We start from the raw sequence: 27048 nt of genomic DNA on the forward strand, positions 1-27048 counted from the left end.
AAATGTAAAAGTTGCAATTAAAATAGTCAGAGAGCTTATTATATATTTAAAAGGGCACTATTTGTTGGTGTTCACTTTAAGTTTATTTCCATATTGAGAAAGGGATTTAGTTCCAGGCCTTGGCTACCTTTGAACTGAGGTTTTACAGCTGGTTCTGCCACTGACTCTGACCTCTGTACTTCAGTTTCCCTATCTGTACAATAGGAAAATACCTATGTTACAGTAGTAGAACAAGGCTTAATTAACATTTGCAAAGCACTTAGAGATTCTCAGGTGGGAAGCTGCTTGCACAGATTCTAGACAGAGTCACATACATGTATATTAGATTTTAAATAGGCTCTTTATGTAGGAAACCAGACCAGTAAATATTGAGCCTGGTGGAGAGAAAGATACTTCTTTTTTGAAGAGAGAATTTTTTAAAAGAGTGGAACTATATTGCAGTTAACCATTTCTATGGATTGCGTCCTTTTCCTTTGCAATATAAGGTGCCTTTGGCTTATTTTCTGAAGAAATAAAGCAAAAATTGCCTACAGGTAGACTGCAGAGAGACATTAGCAGTACTTTGATTTCAAAGTCTGGCACTGCATGGTAAATTGTCATGTCAGAATCTGCATGCCTTTCTGTCTTGGAGGGGATGTAGCCATGCTCCTGTGCACTTATATCTGGGCTATTCTGCTCTTCAACTGCCTCAAACTGAATAGACATACAGAGGACTCTGCAACTTTAACAATAGGTTGTGCTTCAAGCTGTGCGTGGGTGCCTTAGTTATTCAGATCTGACCTACATTACACAATTAGGTTGAGATAAGGTAGCTTATGTCGCTCTAATTATGTCAGTGTCTACACTGCAGCCTTGCTTCTGCCAATGTAAGTGCCCTACTCCACCTCCATGAGAGGTATAGGGCTTATGTTGGCGTAGTTGGGGCAACGCAGTATCTGTGTAGATACTCCATTACTTACATGGGCTGTTTGCTGTCCTGTCAATTTCAGAACAAGTACCATGAAGCTGACAAGAAAGCTAGGTAGCTAGAGCCCAGCTGCCCGCCATTCTCCTGGAGAGCTGGGTGGCTGAACCCCACTCCCAGCTGGGAGCTACGGCAAGAAGCCTGGGCACCCTTCCAAGCTCCCACTCCTCATCAGGAGCTGGGGCAGCTGGACCCCATTCCCCAGGGCCAAGAAGCCCCGGGAGGCTTCCCCTCCACTCCCAGTGGGGAATCGGGAGGCAGGAAGCTCCAAGCAGCTTCCCCTGGCTCCTGACAGAGAATGAGGCAGCCTGTTGGGAGCCAGCCAGGCTCCTGGCAGGGAGCTGCTAGCAGAGCTGAGACCAGGCTCTAACAGCTCCTGACACTGCCCCTCTTACGTTGGTGGTAAAGCTCCTGGTGAGGATGTGCACCACTGACCCAAGGATGGTAGTGTGGACATGCATCACCACAGTAATTACTGAGTGTGGACATACCCTCAGAATTTTGTTAGGTGAGGGAGGTCTTTCCAACCCTCTTCTTTTCCTAGTGATGAAGTGCACTACTGAAAAGCTTTATGCTCCACTTTTGTAATGGTGGTGGTGGTAAAGAAAAAACAAGTTAACCTCCCTTATCTTCAAATACATACATTATCCCTGGGTGAGAGGAGGAGTATAGTAGATTTGCAAGATTGACTGGTACAGTTCAAAACTTAGCCACCAGCACTACAGCTTTTTTTCTTCTCCTGAACTTCAAATTCTTGTCTTGTAATGCTACAAAAATTCTCAATAGGAAATGTCTGTTATGCAGTTTTTAAAGTTTGACAGTTGGAGTGATCTGAACTGTACCATTTTGACTTTATCGTTTCTTCGATCATGTAGTAAGAATCGTTGTGCTGCCTCGTGTGTACATTTTAGTGATTAGCTTAGTTAACTAAACGTTCTCTTGCATTGTCTGTTAAGTCTTGGACATGACTTGGCTCATTTTGCTCCCAAAGTTCCATATGAGAATGTTCTTTGACATTAGGATGTAGTTCATATATAGATATCTTTAAAAAGTGGAACAAAGAAAACCTGGGAAATTATAGAGCCATCTGCCTACTTTCAATACCTGGAAAGATACTGGAACAAATTATTAAACAAGTTTGTAAGCATCTAGAGGATAATAGGGTTATAAAGAGTACCCAGCCTAGATTTGTCAAGAACAAATCATGTCAAATAACCCAAATTTCCTCCTTTGACAGGGTTACTGGCCTAGTGCATAGGGGGAAAGCAGTACATGTAACATATCTTGATTTTAGTAAGGCTTTTGATACAGTTCCACATGATTTGCAGTCTAGGTGAAAACTATAAAGTGGGTGCATAATTAGTTGAAAGACTACACTCAGAATAGTTATCAATGGGCTTGCTATGAAAATGGGAGGGCGTACCCAGTGGGGTCTCACGGAGGATCAGTCCTAGGTCCAGTAATAGTCAATATTTGCATTAATAACTTGGATAATAGAGTGCAGAATATGCTTATAAAATCTGCAGATAATACCAAGCTCAGAGGCATTACAAGCACTTTGGAGGACAGGATTAGAATTCAGGATGACCTTGACAAATTAGAGAACTCAACAAGATGAAATTCAATATAGACAAGTGCAAAGTATTTCACTTAGGAAGGAAAAATCAAATATACAACTACAAAATGGGGAACAGCTGGCTAGGTGGTAGTACAGCTGAAAAGGATCTGGGTTTATAATGGATCATAAATTGAATATGAGTCAACAATGTGATACAGTTGCAGAAAAGGCTAATATTCTGGGCTGTATTAACTGGAGTACAATGTTTAAGACACAGAAGGTAACTCTCCCACTCTACTCAGTCCTAATGAAGCTTCAGCTAAAGTACTGTGTCTAACTCTGGATGCAATGCTTTAGAAAAGATGTGGATAAACTGGATTGAGTCCAGAGGAGAGCAACAAAAATGATAAAAAGTTTAGAAAATCTGACCTATGAAGAAATGTTGAAGAAACTGGGCTTGTTTAACCTTGAGAAAAGAAGACTGAGGAGAAACCTGATAACAGTCTCTAAATGTGTTAAGTGCTATTATAAAGAGGATGGTGATCAATTGTTCTCCATGTCCTCTAAACGAAAGACAAAAAGTAATGGGCTTAAATCTGCAGCAAGGAAGATTTAGATTAGATATTGGGAAAAATTGTCCAACTTCCATACTTACTCATCGGAACTGGTGGCTCCAGTGTCACTAGACTAAATAAAGCTCAATGCATTGCCCAGTATTAATTCACAGGAAAACAATCATAGTTACACTGCTATAATGTGCAATGAGCAACTCTGGGAGGGAGGGAGGGGGAACGACTACATCTACTTATACTGTGCCTTTGAAGTTAAGTGAATAAAATGTTTAGTAGGGTTAATGTTTGTAAAACGCTTGGAGATCCCAGGATGCAAGGTAGTGCAACAGTAATAGTACAGTGGATCTAGGTATTTTCTCAATCTCTAGTTAAAGAATTCAAGGTTCATTTGAAGATTTACAAAATTCTTGTCCTGTTGCCTCTTCAGTATACTATGAAGTTACTACCATGTTCAAAAGGGCCACATTTCAATTCCTATTTAATTTTTTTTTTTTTGCCATATAGCTAAATTTTATTCATCAGCTGTAGGGGCTGAATATTTTTGGCTTCTTGGGAGTCATTTGCCCCTCTCATGCATCCCAGAGTGCCTCTTATAAGAATACTATTGTGAATGACTACAGGTGACCAGGGCTGGATCTAGCAATTTCATCGCCCCAAGCACGGTGGCACGCCGTGGGGGGGCGCTCTGCTGCTCGCCGGTCCCGTGGCTCCAGTGGACCTCCTGCAGACATGGCTGCGGAGGGTCCACTGGTCCTGCAGCTCCGGTGGACCTGCCGCAGGCGTGCCTGCGGATACTCCACCAGAGCCGCGGGACCAGCGGACCCTCTGCAGGGACGCCTGCAGCAGGTCACCGGAGCCGCCTATCACCCTCCCGGCAATGCGCCCCCCATTGCGTGTCACCCCAAGCACACGCTTGGCGCGCTGTGGCCTGGAGCCGGCCCTGCAAATGATCAGGAGATGGAATCACCGCATTACTGTTGTGTAAACTTTCTGTAGGTGGTAGGTCAGCACCGACAGGCTTCAAAGAGTAAGTGTGTATTGAGGAAGAATTTGAAATAGGAAAGAACAAGTCTAATGACCTACTTATTTTGCAGGGTCAGTTTTCATGATGTTGTAAATTGTATGTTTTGATGAAATCATAACAGTAACAGACTCCTTCACTCCAAGACCAATGAAGTGCCAACACAGCTTTTACAAAGGGATTTAATTTAATTAGACACACAAACTGACCCTTTTTTGGCTACGGAGTGAGTAGGAAAAACTGTGGCATATAGCCATGAGAAAAATGTACGAGTTTCAAACCATGCTGATTTTCCTTGACACCCTGGCATAAGACATTCTCTTTCAGGGCTCCAAGGTGCAGAGTGCCACTATTGCTTTTGTTGTGCAGAGGCCACTGCCTATCATGCTGATCACTACTGCCTCACTGTTTACTTGTAATTCCTCTCCATCTGTCTGTATCCATCTTCTACACTGGCAGTTCACAGTGCTGCAACTTTCTCGCTCAAGAGTGTGAAAAAAACAGCCCCCTGAGCGCAGCAAGTTTCAGCGCTGTAAAGCGCCTGTGTAGACAGTGCACCAGCCTACGCCCCTTGGGGAGGTGGGTTTTTTAGAGTCACGACCACACAAGCCACAAGCGCTGCCAGTGTACACTAGCTCTTAGACTGTAAGTTTCTTGGAGCAGGGAGCGCCTTTTTGTTTTGTGTTTGTACAGTACCTATCACAATGGGGTGCTGGTCCATACCTAAGGCTCCAGGTGCTACAGTAACACAAATAAAAATATTTAAAGAGACATCAGCAGAGGGTATTTGAAATGTTGATTATTTAGATGATGGGACAGAGTGGGGAGTCCTGAAGTCTTCAGTGTACCTCTCTCCCTGCTTGTGGAAATTCTATGTAAGTTAGGTTCATTAATTAACAGAACACTAAAGTAAGTATGCATGATTTAATTTAGGAAAACATGAAAGCATATTATTGTGGTCAGTAGACTTTTAGGGCTTGAATGAAGACACATTGAGTTAATTGAGCAACAGCAAGCTATTAGCACATTTCTCAGTGTGCTGTTCATCTTTTGCTGTGTACTGTAATTGTATCGATTATTTCATAATACATTTAATCAAATGCAATTAAGAACCATACCATTGTAATATTATTACAAGAAATTCAATAAATATTTAAAGAGAAATTTTAAAACGGTTTACTGAATTCTGCAAACTCACTTAAGCGCCTGAAACTGAAGCCAAAACCAAATCTAAATATTCTTCTCATTTCCTTTCCAACAAGTACCAAATATTGACACTTCATGTGAAATGGATTTCATCAGTTTGCGAAATGGAATACAATTTTATAAAATTAAAGATTACTCCAGAAGTGAAAGAGTAGCAGAAACATTGTCAGAGAAAAAAGTTACACTGTCACTTGCTCTAAGGGAGCGGGACTCATTGATTTAAACTGAGATAATGACCAAATAAATAAAAAAAAGTGGACATGTGTGTGTGTAAGGTGAAATGAATTAAAAATTGGATGAAGGTTCTTCTGATGCAGGATAGCACAATGGAAGAATTCTCCAGTACCAGTAGTCTGTACACAAATAGGTTCTTAGATACACTGATCATCTGCAGAAAAGAAGGCTAATAATTTCATACGCTGTTTCCTAATTATATATAAGGCAAAGGAAACAATTACACCATGGCCTTGCACAATGGTGAACACTTACTTGAGAGCATCTTACCTCTATGGGAATGTACAGAAAAGAGTTACTTAAATGATCAAGACTACACTTAACACAGAAGGAGTTGACAAGGCTCAGCACCTTTCTGGATTGAGCCTTCAGACTCTAAAATTTGAAGAAGAGGGATTTATTTGTGCTCCCCATGTGCATGTGGGCTTGTATTACACTGCAAAAATACCTAGAGGGGGCTGCACTGATTTAGAAGAGAGCAAAAGGAAAATGTGGACTCCTGAGAATTAAATTCAGATGACAAAAGTTTAGGTTAAACTGATGCAAGGATAACTCTCTCCCTCCGTCAGAGCATGAGCTGTGTTTGGAATTTTTTGTCTCTGGAGGTAGAAGAATCCAATGTGACAAGATTCAAGAAAGACATGTTGAATATTACATGGACATCACCAACACAGTAGGGTGTGAACAGGGTTCGATGACATGGTATGGGAATTTTTGCTCACATGCACATGGTTAAACTAGTCCTGAGATATGGGTGTCAAGAAGGATTCCCTTCCCCCAGGGCACACTGGAAGGGGTCTGGGATGGTTTTTAGTATGTCGGAGTATTGTGAGCTATGGCACAGCGAACAATAAATTCTGTGTGAGAGCACTGCTTACTATGGAAGCATGCATTGATGTTAAGACCAATACACACGTCTTGGTTACATTACAGTTTAGTCATCACTTTTTTTTGTTGTGTTTCCCAGAGAATCTATGCACATCACTGAGAATGTTTTAAAAAGGATAAAACAATTAAAAAAAAAAAGAAGCATACACACAAAATCTTCAGGAATAATGGATATACAACCCTATATACTGAGATAACACACACACCCCCCATTTCAAATGTTACCTTTTTGTTGGTGTAAGAGCCAGTTTCATGTAGAACTGCAACTCTAAAGGGAGGCCACCAACTGTGGAATTCTTTCACCCACTGATGCATCACTGTGGTTGGACACACAATCACCGTTGGGCCCAAACCTTTAAACCTAAAATAAAACATTCAAGAAGAAAAACATTAATGTAAAATAAATACACTATATTAAGTGACCCATTAAAGTAACCAACAGACACTCAATAGTTCAAGTAGAATACGCAAGCTAAGGAAATTGATTGTCTTCTTTTTTTTTTAAGCATGATGAAAGGGGTAAAGGGTACAGCTACAACAGTTGAACAGTTAATGGATGCATTTATCAATATAAATACAGAAATAGAAAAGCTACAAACAAAATGGTTAAAGGGTACTGTGGTATTGCAAATCAGATTTAGGATGCATGATGTCTCTTTAAAAGAACCGAAATTATCAACTGCCAACAACTTTTTTACTTGTATGCTGTCTAAAAACAAATGGGGGCCTACATTCTCTCAAGCTTCTTATTATACACAGTGTGGGTGAAGTAAGGACTTCTATTGCACCAACTTCTGTTAGTGAAAGAGACAACCTTTCAAGCTCCAGGGAACTCTTCTTCATGTCTAGGAAGGTAAACAGTGTCACAGCTAAATACAAGGTGGAACAGATAAGGAGTTAATACATGTTGCAAGAGACCATTCAAGATGAAGTGGACAATTAACAGCACTGGAGTCATAGGGCAAAGGAGGGCTAGAGGGTTACAGATTGGTGTAATGAGACATAAAAAATATCTCTATTGCATACGATTTTAGTGTCCAGCACAGTTATGAATTTAATCTCCCAGGCTTGTCTTCTGAAGGGGTTATACAGGTTTCCTTTCAGAAAAAGGACTGAGAGGTCAGATATGAAAGTGATCATTTTGTGAAAAAAGAGTTTGCCCACATCATTATACATTAAAATTTTGCATTATCTTGGTAATAAAGAAAATGCAACTTTAAAACGAAAAATACTTGAAGTTCTGATTACTTTTGGGCTCTGTCTTGTATCCTTTTTATTAAAGAGGCACTATTAGAGCACATTTCATATTCAAGCTCTTTATAAGCAACTACCTCAAACATCCTATGAGGTAGTATCAGACCCCCATTTTAGAAGTGGGGATACTGAGGCAAACAGGCAAAACGATCTGCTGAAATCTACAGATGAAGTCAGTGTCAGAGCTAGGATTAGAACTTCCCTGGCTCCCAGTTTCTTTTGTTCACATCTGACGCCCTTTTCTCTCTCTCCCTCCCCCCTCTCTCTGGAAGACGTATACTGTTAGGAACAGACTCCAGGAAGATATAGTTGAATTCATAGCTATCCTGCTCTTCAGAAGGAAAACTCTCTCTCTCTTATTTACTTATTTATTTAAAATAAGAGACACACAGAGTTAGTCCAGGTGGAAACACTGACAGACTATCATAGAGAAGATAAAACAGCAGGAAAAATCTCAACACAAAATGATACTGTTTTACTGTTAAAATATTCTCTATATTGAAACAACATACATACATACATACATACATATGTATGTAAGTCATCTTTACCACAATCATATACATCTGTGTTTTCAAGTCATGCAAAACTGCTGTGGAAAATCATGTGCATTTCAAGAGGTATTAGCTGTGAGAGACTGAAGAGAAATCACTAAACACCTCTAGATTACTGATAAATAGCCAGGAAGGAAACAAACTAGAACAGCCACAAAAAAAAGATAACAGCGTTTCAGAGACTGGGGACATTTTATGAAGAATTCTGTTTATTTAACATATAGGTTTCCAGAATGACAAGAGATCCTGCTTGTTCTAGCCTCATTTCTCCATTTCATTCTTCCCCAGCCTCAGCTCCCTCTTTGTGGAAAAACCTCTGTGCACTAATAGCCCTTATTCCCCTCCTTGTTCTTCTTCACCAGCTTCCATTACTGTGATGTTTCTTTCTCCTCCTTCCCCACCTCAGTCTATTAAAAAAAAAAGCAGAATGTATAAGATTCAGCTGCTACAATACACTTATTTGTTTTAATTCCTGCACCCCTTCTCCCTACCCTCATTCTTTGCTATCTTCAAGCTCTCTCTATAACTAATTAGTCTGTTTTAGGTACTTTCATGGCCCCAACCTGTGGTGTCTGAGTGCATCACAATCTCCTAATTAAGCTCACTACACCACAGCAAGTTAGGGGAAGGCTATTATCTTCATGGGGAATAAAGATGGGGAATGGAGGCACAGAAAGACTAAGTGACTTGCCTAAGGTCACACAGGAAGTCTGTGGCAGGGTTGGGACTTGAACCCAGGCCGCCCACATCTTAATTTACTACCCTAACCACTGGACAATCCTTCTTCAGACTTTAAACTCTTCAAGCAGGGACCATGGCTTTTCCCTCCTTAAATCTGAAAAGCTCCATGCAAAGTAAATAAAGTGACAGGCTATTCAAATGTTTCCTCACAAACAGCAGAAAGAACACAGGCCCCTCATTATAAACAACTAGACTCAACTAGTTTTGAATAATCCCTAATTAGTGTATTTCTCTGACATTTATATCGCTCTGTCACCCCATAATCCCTTTTGAACACTGATAATCCTTTGTCCCCTTTACACTCGGACTTCCATGCTGTTTTAAAGAAACTGCTGGTTTAGCCAGCCAGCGCAAACGGGCCCAAATAGTATGTTTAAGTAGACAGCTCAACTTGAGCAGCTGAAGTGGTATTTAAAATTGATTCAGAAAACAAGGTGCAGCACTTGGGTAGCACTGGCATAACTCCTCTCTGCCAGTGCTGCAAACTCAAAACTCCAAATCAAAAATCCCCCCAGCTGTGTAAAGTTTGCCAGTTTTCGTTTGCAGGGGTTTTGATCAGTTTTGTAATCTGTTCCACTTCACAGGTGTTTGCGACTCACCCACCCTTCCCTGGAAGTTCATTTCAAAGTAACACACAGGCAAGAAAGCTTCTGATTGAAAACATGTAAAACAATGAGTTGAAACTGAATCCCGCCCTAAAACTTGCATTAAAAGAGGGGGTTCATTTAAAAAAAAAAATCAGTTTAAGTTTGTTCACTGGGTTCACAAACCTGGGCAAAGTTTGGAGGCCTGATATAACCCAAACCCAAGCAAGTTTCACCGAATTTCAAGTTTTCAAAGAGTTTAAACACAGTTTAAAAACAAAAAGAGCTAAAACTATGGAAACAAACTGAATCAGAACTCACAAACAGCTTCCAATAAAGAGAGAGGGAGAGAAGTGCAATCTGATTGTTCTTTGGCTCTCAAAAAGCAACTGTTTTAATGTCAAAAGATACTATGTTCTTGTGGGCACTTTCATTCACAATTGATTTAGTTCTTGGGTTATTATACCACACATTCTTTTATTGAAGCCTTTTTCCCACAATACGATATTAATGAGAGATCTGAGCTATAATCCAATATACCATACTCTTTCATTATGGATCACAGGATATGAATATTGATGGTTAATTGATTTGAGTCTGCTGCTTATTATCAGCACTGGCTGCAGCACTCAAAGGATTCCTACCGAAGGCAGGCAGGTTTTCATTTCTAGCCCCAAATTTCAGATCTGGCTTTTTGTTTCCCTAGGCTCAATGCGGCATTCCGCTTTCTAAACTTCAAACAGAAATTAGACTGCTCATCAATGATCTAATGAAATCCTACCATTTTCTGATTTGTTCAACCATAGCATAAAAAGCAAGATTTGTAATACAAGCCAAAGCAGTTACCAGATGCCTAGTTAATATAAAACTACTGAAGATCTTCAGTGCTGTTAGACCACTACCGACAGTATTGAGAAGGGACTTTGCCTTTAAACATTCATCTACAGTGGATTATCACTCTCTCAAAATTACCCACAGAAGCTAGTTTCTCATGCTTGGTTTCAATCCAGATGGATTGTTTCGGAGGTTTGGAGAAAATCCATTCTAGCTATCTGAAGAGGTCGGAGGGAAAAAAAAGGAAAATTATTGACCTGTAAATCTTGTACTCAGAAGGCTGTAATTATAATAGATTCCTAACTCTTGAATCCACCTCCCAGTGAATTATTAGACTTGCAAAGTTACTCACTTTCTTCACTGGCAGGCAGTGGATGCTCTAACTGAAAGGGTACAACAGGTCCCTCCCGCCTCTAAGTTTGTCTAGACTTTGAGCTGGAGGTGTGATTCCCATGTCAAGGGAATACAATAGTGTAACCATGGCACTGTAAACCGCTACCCTTCTTGAGTAAATACCTGTTTAAGATGATAGACACACACTCAGATGGCTAGACCCTCCAGCCACCAGAGCTACACTATTTTTAGCACACTAGCTCAATCAAAGCTAGTGAGAGTATGTCTTCTTGAGCTAGGAATTACACCTCCTCCTCCAAGTGTAGAGACAGCTTCAGAGAGAAAGTGAAATGCATCAAAATAATATTCAAGACTCATATGATTAATAGAACTATGCCTCAGCAGGCCTGCTGAGGAAAAGCAACAAAGAATGCAGTCAGCCAATCAGCTGACCATTTAGACATGGTTCTCCTGGAGACAGTTTGACTTAATGCATCTGACTGAAGAGAGAGAAAAATCTGGAGGATGTTCTAAGGACCTCAGTACACTCCAGATGAAGGACAAAGGTCCTTTTAACAAAGGGTTTGTGAAGACTTGCCAAAATCTGAACTGAAAACAGAGCAGAAATTTATCTACCTGCAGCAAATGAAACAGCAGCCAAATAAATTCCAACAGGTGGGATCTGTAACCAAGACTGAGATGGGTAAAGAAAGTTGGTAAACAGTTTTTGGGATATAAATAAAATGATCCACCCCTAGGTCTTTTCACTCCAGTTCACAAACCTTTTCCAGTTGAAATTATATGCCCTTCCAATAGATGCCTTCTGGGCACCTAGAATCACTTGGACACCTGCTCAGAAACAGCAACCTCTTCAATGTCTTATCATAAACAGATAAGAAAAAGTAATAGAAGTGCTTCATATCTCCTTGCCTGGAAAGGGTTAACAAGAACAGTGAGCCTGGCTGTCATCTGACCAGAGGACCAATCAGTGGACAGGATACTTTCAAATCTTGAGGGAGGGAAGTTTCTGTGTATGCTGTTAGAATTTGGTGTTTGTTCACTCTGGGGGCTCAGAGGGAGCAGATGTGCAACCAGGTTTCTCTCCAATCTCTCCAATACAGGCTCTTATAAGTTCAGACTAGTAAGTACTAGGTAGATAAAGCGAGTTAGGCTTATGTTTGTTTTCTTTATTTGCAAATGTGTATTTAGTTGGAAGAAGTTCAAATGTGTATTTGGCTGAAAGGAGTTCAAATTGGTATTTTGCTGAAAAGATTTTAATTTGTACTTGTATACTCAGGCTGGGAGGGTGTTCCCAGTGTCTATAGCTAAAAAAACCCTGTACCTATTCCATCTTAAATTTACAAGATCATTTTTACTGTTTTTCTTTCTTTAAATTAAAAGCTTTTCTTGTTTAAGAACCTGATTGTTTTTTTTATTCTGGTGAGACCCCAGGGGACGGGGTCTGGATTCACCAGGGAATTGGTAGGGAGAAAGGAGGGAAGAGGGACAGAGAGGCTGATTTCTCTCTGTGCCATGATTACTTTCTCTCAGGAAGAGTCTCGGAGGGGGAAAGAGAAGGAGGGAGGAAGGTGAATTGTCCTCTCTGTTTTGTGATTCAAGGAGTTTGAATCACACAGTGATCTTCCAGGGTAACCCAGGGAGGGAAAGCCTGGGAGAGGCAACGGTAGGGGAAAGGGTTTTCTTTCCTTGTGTTAAGATCCAGAGGGTCTGGGTCTTGGGGTTCCCCGGGCAAGGTTTTGGGGGGACCAGAGTGTACCAGGCACTGGAATTCCTGGTTGGTGGCAGCGCTACAGGTCCTAAGCTGGTAATTGAGCTTAGAGGAATTCATGCTGGTACCCCATCTGTTGGACGCTAAGGTTCAGAGTGGGGAATTGTACCATGACATCTACCCTATCACGGGCCAGGCTTACAAGGTTCCAGGGTATCATGGAGGGAAGGAACATGTGTGTCTGCTCATGCATGCCGAGGTCCTTATTTTCATGCAATCAGCAACTGCCAAGTAAGAACTAATTCTGTGTTAGTCAGTCACTAATAGGTCAGAGGAAGTAGGGAGGCAGAGGGAAGGTATGGCTTATGTGATGGTCCAAGTACACAGACAAGGGAAGACATTTATGGCCACTATGGTATGAGTCTCTGAGTTTGGTTTCTTATGTAGTAAATTAGTAACTTTGTATTCGGAGATGTGACAGAGATACTTCTCCAGCCTTTTATCCAGGACCACTCATGATGGTGTATTATGGTAGGCTCAGTCTGTCTGCAATAGTTTTGCCCATCCTTACCAAACAAGTGACATGCAGGAGTGTCTTTTAGAGACAGTTTCCATTCTACCCTGCAGGGCTTTCCAACACAGGAAGTGAGACGTAATCCTCCCCTATTATATTCTCATCAGCATTCTGTCAGTCTGAATCAGATGCAGCTCTTGATATACTAATAAGTGAAATCCTGGTCCCATTGATGTCAATGGCAAAACTCCCCACTGATTTCAATAGCGCCAAGATTTCACTGCAGATCTTCAAAACTCCAAATATCACATAACGCTGCACTCATCTCCAGGCCATTTATGTGAAGTGTGAATTCCTGAAGAGACTTATTCCAGCATTTTCAAGCCTTGGTGTCTATAGTTAAGCTCCTGAATCTTTACTTCATGGAAGCTGGGGTTGCTCTGCATCTCTGAAAATGAGGCAACTTCTATTTAGGGCACAACCTAAGACACCTAATTTGGAAAATTTTGCTTCTAGTGCCCTCATTACAACGTCCCTCTCTGTGGGCTTCCCATCCCATGATTGGAATCAGATATCTGAAAGTCCCTTCTGCATTGTAAATTCTCTATAGACTTCCCCCAAACAGTGCATCTCAGAGGGAACCTGTCACATGGATACCGTGAATCTGTCTTGCCTATAGCCATGCGGCCTCCAGGGTTTATAGAGGTGACTCATGTAAGGGCCACATTTACCAGGAACATTGGTCCAGCCATTATTGTCTCTATTGAAACCTGATCTCTCTGTCAAATCCATCATGCCAAGTATATACTTCATACTTACAGGACAGGGGACTCAATCCTGGGCCACAGCGACTCTGAAAAAGATTCGTGGGTCATGGTGGAGAAACAGCTGAACATGAGCTTCCAGTGCAATGCTGTGGCCAAAAGGGTTAATAAAATCCTTGGATGAATAAAAAGGGGAATCCTGAGGAGGCGTACAAAGGGTATTTTACCTCTGTATTTGGCACTGGTGTGACCACTGCTGGGATACTGTCTCCAGTTCTAGTGTCCACAATTCAAGAAGGATGTTGATAAATTGGAGAGGGTTCAGAGAAAAGTCTCAAGAATGATTTAAATATTAGAAAACACACCCGATAGTGACAGACTCAAGGAGTTCTAACTATGTGGCTTAACACAGAGCAAGTTAAGAGTGACTTGATCATAGTCTATAAGTACCTACCATGGGGAACAAAATTTGATAATGGGCTCTTCAATTGAGTAGAGAAAGGTATAACACCACTTAATAGCTGGAAGTTGAAGCCAGATATATTCAGATTGGAAATTAATTGCAACTTTTTAAAAACGGTGAGACTAATTAACCATTGGTACAATTTTATCAAGTGTCGTGGTGGATTCGCCATCATTAGCAATGTTTTAAATCAAGACTCAATGTTTCTCTGGAGGTCTGCTCTAGGAATTATTTTGGGGATGTTCTATTGCCTGTGTTACAGAGTAGGTCAGACTAGATCATCACAGTGATTCCCTCCTGGCTTTGGAATCGATCACTCTAGCAAGGGGGAGGGAAAGCTTGGCTACATTTCCCAGATCTAATGTTCACCGTGTCCTCATTCAAAGTTCCCCTCAAAACTCATTTTTGCAAAGCCTATCGTCTCCAGTTCCCTCAATGAAATGAAACATATGTAATTACCTTTTTAATAAAAGGACACTACTAACAAGTAACCCACACTGTCACGGAACCTTTTATATCTTGCTCTTCTTGAGAAAGGCAGTATCTCCCTGACTTCTGTCACTATTCCCACACTCTCCATAGCTTCAGCCAACTAATAATGCCAACTAAGCTTCAGTGTGTACTTTGTCTTTTTATTTGCCTGTATAGCACTATGCTCACTAATGATTGCAATATGAAATAAGAAAAAAGCAGGACAAGCAAGGCTGGTATTTGTCTACACTCGCACTCCCTCAGTTGTTAACCCTGCTGCAGCTGAACTACTATTAGCAACTGTTTAAAACATTTTACAAAATTACCCTGGGCTACAAAGTTTAAGTAATTACTCAAAGAGACAGTAAGTAAGTGGCCTGGCATCTGCTGGGATTAGAATTTGAGACAGGGGGTTGTGTGTGTAGGAGGGTGTTTCCTGACTCCTACTAGCATGCTTTGCCAATAAACCAATGCAGATGTTTCAGCAATTATGCTACTATGTTACTTGAATATCTAGCACTGCCGCCACCAACAAAGGCTAAAGAGAAAATTCTGGTCAGACGATCTCTACAGCATCTGAAATGTGAGCGAACCCTGAGCACTCCAAGTATTAGCTGAAGATATCAGTATTTACTGCTCAGCAAAGGCAAACTGTCTTCAAAAAGAAATTGGGGCATGAACTAGACAGCACTGAAGACAACTGGGTAAACATATTTTTGTTGATACGATATTAGGAAATTGCCACATGTACTGAAACAGAAGCACTGCTATCTCAACAGAATTTAACGTGTCCATTGATATTGTCTGGAAGGGCACAGGAAAATAACTAACTACAGGGCTTCACCAATTGTATAACCTGATGGCAAAGTTCCTCTGGGGCAGGTCTCTCTCAATCTCTCCTGCTCAAGCTGTTCCACTCTGTATAAATTACTTGAATAGTAACTAGTGGGTGGGGCCAAGGAGGAAGGGAGGGGGGAGACAGAAAAAATGACTACAGCCTGGTGGTTAAAATGCTCAACTAGTAGAACAGCTTCAATGGAAGAGATTGAGAAGACATCTGCCCTAGATTACTCTACAGCTCAGAGATTAGGGCACTCTGCTGTGAGTAGGAGACCTAAGATCAAATCCCTGCTCCACATGGGACAGATGGGGAAACTGAACCAGAGTTTCCCATATCCCAAGTGAATGCTCTAAACACTGGGCTAAAAGTTATAAAGGAAGGGACAGACACCACCACCGTCACCTCTTCCTGTTTTGTGAATCTAGACTTTTAAAAAGGCCCAGAAACAAAGCGGTTCAAGTCAAATGACATGCTTAAAATTTAACTTAAAATTGACTTTTGATTAGCTGAAATTTACCACAATTTTTGGCTTCAGTTCTGGTTGTAGTGAATTTTTTTTTGATTTTTCAGAAATCCCAGTGAACCAAAAAAATCAGTTATTTGCCCAGCTCTAGGTGGAGGAGGATAGCAATGTTTTCTATACTTGTATCCTCTTCCCAGCTAGTAAAACTATTTGCGGATAAGATCATTCTAGAGATATGCTATATTTTGTAAGTCATTTTAACAGTATTTATGTCCATGCTAAGTATTCTTTATACAAAGAAAAGATTTAATTCAGTTTGAAAATAAATTTTCATTACTTATTTTCTACTCTTAGTAAATCCTATTTAGTAATTTGAGATCCTGAGACAGAAGGTGCTATAGAACTACAAAGTATTAGTACTATTATTCATGCACTTGGTATTCCAGGATTTAGAAGAATCATCTTCTGGTAATCTGTCTCATTCACAGATAAGAGTAAATTCCTTCTTTAGGTACTACTCAGTGATACATGGAAGGAGTAATAAGGGGTGTGATATGGAAGTCTGGTCAACCTAAAGAATGACTTTCAGAAGAAAAACACAGATGTAGATTCATCTGTTCTGGTATTAAAAAAGATTCTGCAAGGATGCTCTGTTACCCATCAGAAGCTCTGATTTTCATCCTGAATATGCCTGTTACTTCCTGTAAAGCATTCACCTGGTGTCTTGCCAGCACAAATATTTTAATGTAAAATGTAATAAATGGAACTAAAGGTATTACATCTAATTTAAAATTCCATATTGTGTAAACTATTGATATTAACGTAATTGAGTTTGTAAACAATCCATTTGTGTAAGCTAACCTTAGACATTGTATTGACCCAAAATATCTAGTGTGGCTCATCTGCAAAATGAAGCATCAATGCCTGGAATTCATTAACAGTGTTACATGTTTAATTTTTCCTGCCCTACAGCTCCATTGTCTCGTAAAAAATTTCCTTTGATGTCCCCCACTAAAAGAATTAAAGGAATAATGTAATTGAAATGTCATTAATAATTCACAGGACCCTCCTCCACCAGCAATACATCTGATGAAATATTAATTGAGCTCCACAGACTGACAGTCTGCAGAGGAGCACTTGCCTGTAATTTGAACCACGAGTCCTGATCTTGCTGTAGCTCAGACCTGCCAAGAAGGCAATTATCTGGATGGTCTTGCCCAATCCCATCTCATCTCCCAGAATTCCTCCTGCCTGCTGGCAGTGCAATTCCCAGAGCCACCTAACACCTGTCTGTTGGTACCTACAACAACAAGGAAAAAACATGGCAAATGTTTGATAATACAGATCATAACAGAAAGTACTCATGAAATAATCATTTGGCAAGGTTCTAATACTAGTTACAGTAACATGCTGCATGTGTGTTTTACATGAGTGCTGTATTTACAAGGTCATGCATTTTTGATGCACTTAGACATTATATGTGACAAATTCATTCTTTATGCAATGCTAAAACATTTCTAATTAAACTGATAGACATGGTAATTACCGGGTATTTTATTTCATGTATTTTTAAAATACTGTTAGAAATAACTTGGAAAGCTGCTCTAACATTCAAATCTTTATTATCCCTTCAGAAAGGGGGACCTTTAACAGGTAGGCATCTAGTAAGGTATGCCATTTGGATTAAATTGGAAGGTTAGACTTGTAATTGGTGGTGCACGGGATTTATGTTCCACTACAACAGATGAACAGTTAGGTCTGTTAAAGCTTGTTTACTTTACATACAACCAGAAATTCATTTAACAGAATTCATCCTCTTTAAGTAAGAAAAAAGCTGACAGACGTCAAAAATATTTTGGAAGGCAAAGAAACAAGATCTATCTCAGAGAGTAGGATGTAGCAGTAGAAGAGGATACTACTGCAGTTACAATTCAAAGTGAAAGACTGGAAACAGAAAGAACAGTCATGTAGACTACATCCCAGTTGAAACATAGATTAACGGAAGAATATAAAATGAAAAATCAAAAAGGTCGGAGTTGGGAGGCCAGATTGAGACCGATTTTAGGTCATGCTTTTTTATAACAATGTGCAATAGTGCAAGCAGGAATTATACTGAATTAAAACAAACACAGTTTAAACTGAAAGGCCATGAGGGTGAAAGAAATGAAGCAAGATAGACTTAAAAACATAAGTCATTTAAAGGGAAATACCAAGGTGGTTGAAGCATTTGTGAACTACTTATTCAAGGAGTACCATAGAATCAAAGACTTTAAGGTCAGAAGGGACCATTGTGATCATCTACTCTGACCTCCTGCACAATGCAGGCCACAGAATCTCACCCACCCACTCCTGTATCAATCCTGCATCTGAGCCACTGAAGTCCTCAAATCATGGTTTAAAGACTTTAAGGTGCAGAGAACCCTTCAGCAAGTGACCTGTGCTCCACGCTGCAAAGGAAGGCGAAAAACCCTAAGGGCTTCTGCCAATCTGCCCTCGAGGAAAATTCCTTCCCGACCCCAAATATGGCACTCAGCTAAACTCTGAGAATGTGGGCAAGACTCACCAGCCAGACACCCAGGAAAGAAGTCTCTGTAGTAACTCAGATCTCATCCTTAACATCCCATCACAAGCCATTGGGCATATTTACCGCTAGTAGTCAAAGACGAATTATTCGCCAAAATTAGGCTATCCCATTATACCATCCCCTCCATAAACTTATCAAGCTTAGTCCTGTGAGGAACCGTAGGGGGAAAAATAAACATGGGGAAATAGTTTTACTTTGTGTAATGACCCATCTACTCCCAGTCTTTTTTCAAGCCTAATTTAATGGTGTCCAATTTGCAAATTAATTCCAATTCAGCAATCTCTCGTTGGAGTCTGTTTTTGAAGGATTTTTGTTGTAATATTGTGACTTTTAGGTCTGTAATCGAGTGACTAGGGAGACTGAAGTGTTCTCCAACTGGTTTTCGAATGATATAATTCTTGATGTCTGATTTGTGTCCATTTATTCTTTTACATAGACACTGTCCGGTCTGGACAATGTACATGGCAGAGAGGCATTGCTGGCACATGATGGCATATGTCACATTGGTAGATGTGCAGGTGAATGAGCCTCTGATAGTGTGGCTGATGTGATTAGGTCCTATGATGGTGTTCCCTGAATAGATATGTGGACAGAGTTAGCAACAGGCTTTGTTGCAAGGATAGGTTCCTGGGTTAGTGTTTTTGTTGTGTGGTGTGTGGTTGCTGGTGAGTATTTGCTTCAGGTTTGGGGGCTTCTTGTCAACTGCTGGAAATGGGCCATTTTGATTACCAATACAAAAAGTTTTTTTTCTCTCCTGCTAGTAATAGCTCACCTTAACTGATAACTCTCGTTATAATGTGTATGGTAACACCCATTGTATCATGTTGTCTGTGTGTGTGTATATAGATCTTCCTACTGTATTTTCCAATGCATGCATCCAATAAAGAGGGTTTTAGCTCACGAAAGCTTATGCTCAAATAAATTTGTTAGTCTCTCAGATGCCACAAGTACTCCTATACTTTTTGCGGATACAGACTAACACGGCTGTTGCTCTGAAACCTATCATTAAGGAGGTAAACTATTAATCTGCATGACACCCCCACAGGCAGGAAAGAAAAACTTCACAATGATTTCAAAGCCTGTATTTAGATAGATGCTTTGTCTTCTTACCTAGGTTTTCATTCTACACCAACAACTGGGGTATTGGATCACCTTCATGACATCTGATGTGTGACTATTATCTCAGAATCCTCCTGCAATGGCATATTGCTAGCCAGTTATGGTGTGATTACAGTAGAACTCACACCATGTTACATCTGAAAAATGTTTTAAGATTCCCACTACAAAGATGCAAATATGGTTTCAAAGCCTACAGGGCCTGCCTATATGCTTTTGTAAATGGTTTTATAACATAATCAAGCCCCATCTATACTGGAGATTGACAGCATTAGCACATGTCTAGCATGTACGGTTTTTAAACATATTTAATGCTAACATAATCCTACTGTAGTAGGTGTCCATGCTAAAAACACTGTCACAAGCTGCCCTTTTTTTTTTCCTTTTTTGAGGGGCGGTATTTGCCATTATACAGAGAAGAAACTGACTGTACAATAAATGCTGTCTCATTTTATTCTCTTATGTTATCTTAGGAATTATTGTAAAACAGTAAGTACAATATTTTCAGGAATATGAGTTTTTTTTAGTTAAATATGACCTTGTAAAAAAGAGGTCAAAATGCTTTTCTTCACAACTTATTTTCTACCTTTGCTTATTGGATTCATAAGCATTGTGGTGATTTTTTTATACTGACTGCCTGCATTCAATGTGACCATACAAATGTTAGTTAAAAATATTAACTATTCCCAAATGCTCAGATTTCTTACCCTAGTTTCCCTCCCCAAGTAGGAAGAGCACTTTTAATGACTACAGGACACAGTGGAGAGTTTTACTGGAACAGAGAAAATAGAACTGAAGTGACAGCACGCAGAAAAAATGAGACAAGTTAATACTCTTCTAGTGAGATACAATCATCCTAACCTAATTCTAATCCCCCATATCCTGACAGCTTTCAGTGCACTAGTTTTCTATGTTCTGGTCTTCATTATGAAAACATGTTGGGAACCCAGTTAAAATACTTTTTGGTCTTCCCAGCATAACTATGATTGAGTTGGGTTTAACCATATTATGTAAAGCCCTGTAACTTCACAGCTACAGCATGGATTCAGTTATACATTTTACTTTCATCTTCAGTGGTGGGACAGAGGTATGCTTTAATTACATTGGGAAAGAACTGTTTTGTGATTGGGTATCACAACAATACTTCTCACAGTGTAGACAGGACTTCTCTCAGGTAGAAGCATAAATAGTAGGGTAAATGTATATTTATGGCTTGTGACGGGGTGCACTCACCTCTCGTAAGCGCTCCCTGTCCGTTGGTGTGAACCTGCACACACACACTCTCTCTCTCTCTCACATGGTGTAACCTGTTCACTGTTGCCCTGTTCAGTGGCTCAGCCCTCCAACTAAGTTGCACATAGTCTAAAATGGATGAACCCTTTCTGAGGTAACAAAGGTTGACTAAGGAATATCATTGTGCCCGTATTGGTATCTGTGGCCCTGTGTCTGGGCTCAGTTCTCAGCCCCTTCTGGGCTAGCTTCAAGTCTGTCCCTGCCCTGTCATAGAGCAGTGCCCTGAGGGTTTTCTCCCTGGTGACACTTTGCCTTTAGCAGTTCTATGGTGTCAGCTCTCCAGATAGGTTATTTCTTAACTTCAGTCCCCTTCCAGGGTAACAAAGTTCAATGAACGGTTGGCCCTTTCTGGGATCTTCAGCCCCATCTCTAGGTCTGTTTAAATTTGAGCCCCTTTCTTGGGGGCTTGGGGCTTAAGCCACTTCCACAATGGCTGGTGAGGGGACCCGGGTCTGTCCACTACCCCGGGTCCCAGCCAAGGGACCCTATAGACAGCAGTCACATATTGCTTTCATTTACTTGGTTGCTGCTGCTATTCCCCGGGCTGCTTGACACTTGACCCCATCACTTTCACCCGTTACCTTAAGTTACATTCCTTAGGTTCCATTTGCCTTGTTCCCTGCTTGCACAGGGTCTCTCCGAACCCTCCTGGCCTGGAAAGTTTTTCCAGTTTACTCCTGCTTGAGCAGGTCCTCCCCAAAGCCTCCTTGCCCAGAGACTTTCTCCATTTCCCAGGACTTCCTCTCACTTCTGGTCCCAGCCACAAACTGATATGATCAGGAAGCAGGTCCTGCTGCTCCTTTTAACTAAGCCCGCTGTGCTCTAATTGGCTGCTTCCCTGCAGCCTTTCTAGGCATACCTTGAGGACCCACCTTCACTGCTCCTTTTCAGGGGCAGGGCATGGTAGAACCATAAGGCCACCAGCAGATGCCCAGTACACTGCATCACATAGCTTTATTTAAGGCTACAGGTCAGTCATGGATCTGAGATTTTTATGAGACCGCTGCAACTTCCTCAAAATTCCAGTAATTCAGCCATGGGAGGCAGGGTTCGGGCTTCAGCCAAAGCCCAAACCCCACTGCCTAGGGCTTCAGCTGGAGCCCCACCACCCATAATATAGCTTCATAGGGTCCCCTGCGGCCTTGTGTACATTTCTGTGATTCTGTTTATTGCCTGCATCCTGTCCATGACTTTTAATAAAAATATACATGTCAAAATCTTAGCTTTTATTAAAAGCGATTCTGCTCACCAGTTTTTGTTTTGTTCTTACACTGGCATTCCTGAAACCTGGTTCCACCACTATATTAAGCAGTAGGAACACAGTTCATCTAACTACACCTTCTGAAGAGCAGACGGTAATAGATGGTGAGGAAGCATTATATTGCTTAAACAGTTTACTGAAAAAGTTAAAAGATCTGATATTACTACCAATGGGAGCAAATGTGTTTTGGATTCGATTAAACAGTGTCAGAAAGCATCATGTAGAATTTACAACTGTAGGCTTCCTTAGGTCAATATTCAGCCATCTTTGTACTCAAATTTGGTCAGAACTCAAAGTTTAATGCCTATTGACTGAGAGCCTTCATATATAGGAGACTTGAACATTTAACTTACAAGTCAGACAAATCATTCAACTCAATTGATCTTTTTAACCACTTAGGAAGTTTTGCCAACTGACTCATGCTTGCAGGGATACCCTTTATTAGTGAGGCTTATATCTCAAAGATTAATTTTTAGTTGCTTGCCTCAGTTGGATCTGTTTGTAGGAGGATTTCTGCATTATCTTTGTATAAAGAATTGGAGACGATACGTTGGCTGATCAGGGTCTTGTCAACCAGATATTTATTCAATTACTCTTTCAGAGCTGGCTCTTTAATTCTGAGGAACTGTGGGACAAAAGTAGTAATTTCTTTGAGATTATAAAACTAACTGTTCCTGATTAAATAGATACCATGCAATGTCTATTACAAAGCACAGCCACCTATAGAGCTAATTACTAGATTTAAAGTTAATCTTTCCAGAGAGGAGATGGTCTTCCTACTGTGCAGAACACCACCAGCCACAGCTACACTCACATCAATATTGCATGAAAGTCAGAGGGAAGTTATGTAATGGGTTGACTCGTCAGCTACCTTATTTGCACTGCCTTTTGTAATTGGCTTATTCAGAAGAGCCCAGGCTGAATGATTCGTAAGTGTCTCTCAGTATTTACATTCAGCATCGTGGTATCACAGAAATGAAAGGACAATCCTGGACTGGACAAAATGTTTAACATACTGAGGGTACTATTAATCCTGCAGCAGGTCTACACCCCACGTAGGTTACAGGACTGCAACCTCGACATGTCTGAGCATTCTGTCTAGTCTAAGTTTAAATAGCAGTTTAAATAAAACTAACATAGGTTATAAAATAGTTTTCTCAAGATGAGACTTCCCCACAGTTTTTGCCAAGTATTTAACTCTCTTCCCATCACATAAGTGCACATTTTCCTAATTTTTATGCACCACAGCTAAGGCAGCTGCAGCCACTGTATGCTAATCTTCACGTTAAAAAAAATAAAATTTCCTTCCACTCCATACCCCAGGTAAACATTAGCATTGCCAAGAAAAGAATGTGTTCTTTACAATGAAAAACAGTTCTTAAATCTTTATCACTAGATTAGCTGATATATAGATATTTCCCATATTCACGTAATCATTTATTATCCATCTATTTTTAATAGAAGCCACAGCGATGACTCATCTGAGTACAGGATAGGGTACTTGGAAATGACAGCTAATAATTATTTATTTATTTGCATAAACAGTCTGTACAATATTTTAAAGTATATGATACCTACTTAAAAAGTTTTCTGAAGAGAAATCCTGGTACTCTGAAACCCTCATCAAATTCAGCGTCACTTTCATCAGAATCTTCTTCTGCCATTCGACGTTCCTCTTTGTCCTTCAATCGTTGTTTATGCCATCTCCTATAATGACATTAAGATTCACCATTCAATTACCATGATTACAAAATACAACATGAAATTAAACTGATCTACACAGCAAGTGGAAAACCCAAGATAAATTAGAAAATGGAAAAATGTCTTTAGCGTTTCTGCCCCCAAAAGAAAAAACACACAGCTTTTGTATAGTGTCATTCACACAAACTATATCGTGAAATCTCTTTAGAGAATTAAATAATAATCCATCTAAGAGAATGTTAAGATTACATGGTTAAGCGCACAAAAATTAGGAAATACCAAAAGTTGCATGTGGACATCTTAACTGTCTCCATGTGCACATGCATTTCACTATTGTTTTCAATGTTACTGAAGTGTTTAATTATACTTTTCTAAAAACTTTGACACCATTCTTTCCATATATCTAAGGAGAAAATTTTCAGAAGAACCTGACCGATTCAGAAGCCTAAGTCTCAGTGAAAGTCAACAAGATTTAGGCACTTCAGAGCCCAACTCACTTTTAAAAATGAATCTTATATGCTTTTGAAGTTTTACGCAAAATATTATTTACATAGCTCCTTTTACCCAGAAAAAGCCTACGTCACCTTATATGCTATCCACCCTTTTGCTGTTCAACACTTACTGTTTCAGGTAGGAAATGATGATAGTAATTTGAAATTACAGAGAGATTTCAGGTAGGCAGTGTAATTATCCAAGCCAGAACTTGGAGAAGTCACTGGGGTTCTCACTTCTCTTATGAAAAGTGAGAAAAGATCTTAAATACCCAAAGTAGTTAGCATCTTGGGTTTTTGTCTTATTCAAAATATGTACTTCCAATAGCACTGTGTTCCCCATCTCCAGGCTGGGAGAAACTGAATCAATATTGACTGAGTAGGAAGAGTACTGAAAAACTAACACCAGTTCATGTAGCTTTTAAGCAGTCCTTGGAAGTCTTTCATCCAATGCTATCAGATCTAACTGTGCTAAGCTTGCACATTCAGAGAATTTTCACATACGGTGGTATAGCTGTGGGACAGATGGAGAATGTGCTATCATGCTGCTGCTCTGGAGGCACGGCACAAGAGTAGTCATCAATATTTCAGTTAATAAAAGGTTACCACATACTGTAAGAACCAGATAATGAGATGACTATTTCTTTATAGCCTTTTGAAAAACTAGCTAGCAGGAAAGTCTGTGCCTGCTGAAATTCTGTCCCCGCCAATGAATCTGCAGTTTTTCCCTTCGAAACATGCAAATACTCTACTGCCCACCTTAAGTATATATCACACAGGAAACTATATACCTCCCTGCAAAAACCATTATGAGGTGGAGAGATAGATTTAAATAACCAAATATGTAGAGCAAAATGATGACTTCAGGGGAGAAGGTGGGTATAATAGCAGCCTACAAGTATTTGAGAAATGTAAGCAAATAAGCAGAGAGATGAATTGTTTAGGATGGTCCAAAAGGTTGTAAACAGTAGCAAAAGGATTAAAATGAGTGAAGGAAAATTTAGGCTGAATACTAGGATATGCGTCTTAACAGTGAGCTATTATGCTGTGGAACAGTCTCACCGGTGAAGCGCTGGATGTTTCAGCTCTTAGCACAGTTAGATCTGATAGCACTGGATGAGAGACTTCAACTCTAGACTGGAGAAAGCACTGGAGAATATACTCTCCAGAACAATTCTACAATGGCACAATAGGGGATGGACAAGATGGGACCCAACAGATCTTTACAACTCTGCTTTCTATGATGCATAAACATTATAGCTGAACAATTTCTGCCCCCAACTAACATTTAAGCTCTTAAGGTTTACTAGTGGGAATATTAACACTTGAATTTTTAGTTAGCTCAGGCTCCCTCTGTTGACTAGATAGCTGCAATAGCAGAAAAAAAATTACTGCAAGATAATGGAATAACAGAGTTTATTTATTTTCAATTTTATCACAACAGGGTGATAGATTAAAGAGATATTGATAATCTGAAGGATATTTACACACCTCTTCTGAAACTCATCCTTCCTTTCTTCACCATAATGATTAATCTCTCTCTTAAATATCTTATTATACAGTATTATGCAAAGTGTATTGTATCTCAAGCATAAGTGTGACAAAGTGGGTGACGTAATATCTTTTATTGGACCAACTTCTGTTGGTGAGAGACACAAGCTTTCGAGCTTCCACAGAGCTCTTCTTTAGGTCTGAGAAACGTAGGGTTTCATCTACATGTACAGTGGTGCAGCTGTGCCGCTGTAGCACTTTAGTGAAGACGCTACTACCTTAACAGAAGAGCTTCTCCTGTTGGCTAAATAAATCCACCTCCCAAGGACAGTAGCTGTGCCAACGGAAGAAAATTTCCCATTGACATAGCACTGTCCACACTGACGAGGGTTAGGTTGGGTTAACTTATGTTGCTCAGGGGTAGGGATTTTTCACACCCGAGTGATGTAGTTATACCCATAGAAGTCTGTAGTGTAGATCTGGCGTCAGAGTCTCACAGCTAAATATAAGGTGGAAAAAAATGTTTAGCATAAGTAGTTAACACATATTTCAAGGGACCAATCAAGGTGAAGTGGTGTGTTAACACCCCTCCAGACATAGGGAGGAAAGGAGGAGGGGGGAAAACTAAGCTGGGTGGGGAAGGGAGCAGGTTGTCAGGGGTTATAGATTGTTCTAATAAGTCATAAATCTGGTGTTTCTATTCAGTCCATGATTTTTAGTCTAGCAAAGTTACGAATTTAAGCTCCAAAGCTTGTCTTTTAAAAGTGTTGTGCAGGTTTCCTTTGAGGATGAGGACTGAGAAGTCAGCTATAGAGTGATCACTTTGTGAGAAGTGTTCACCCACAGGTGATGTGGTGTTTCTGTCTCATCATTCTTCTGCAAGAGTTCATTCAGGAGCCCTAATAGCAACTATGTGGGTTAAACCAGACAATCACTATACTCTCAAATGAACTTTAAACAGACTGAATTAAGGGACAAAGACATTTCTCTGTAGTAGTTTTCCAACCAGAAAACTGATACCTTCCCAGGATTCACTTACAGCCTATTTCTAGGGAACTCAGCAATAAACCTGTAACTTCGACTATGCAGAGCAACAACATGGATGACTACTGCCACCTATGCA

General features: G+C 40.2%; 1 protein-coding gene across 3 annotated transcripts in view; it reads right to left on the reverse strand.

Annotated features, from left to right (window-relative positions):
* ERCC6 (ERCC excision repair 6, chromatin remodeling factor) overlaps positions 1-27048 on the reverse strand; it is an 80173-nt gene that overhangs the window by 26998 nt on the left and 26127 nt on the right. For all 3 annotated transcript variants that reach the window (XM_050959973.1, XM_050959972.1, XM_050959974.1), the window contains exons 5-7: positions 23821-23949; positions 17130-17288; positions 6669-6804 (exon numbers count right to left, since the gene is read on the reverse strand). In XM_050959973.1, the coding sequence (XP_050815930.1) occupies positions 6669-6804; positions 17130-17288; positions 23821-23949 (424 nt within the window). The remainder of the gene's footprint in view (positions 1-6668; positions 6805-17129; positions 17289-23820; positions 23950-27048) is intronic.

The sequence above is a fragment of the Gopherus flavomarginatus genome, chromosome 6, assembly GCF_025201925.1.
Source record: "Gopherus flavomarginatus isolate rGopFla2 chromosome 6, rGopFla2.mat.asm, whole genome shotgun sequence".
Taxonomy (NCBI): domain Eukaryota; kingdom Metazoa; phylum Chordata; order Testudines; family Testudinidae; genus Gopherus; species Gopherus flavomarginatus.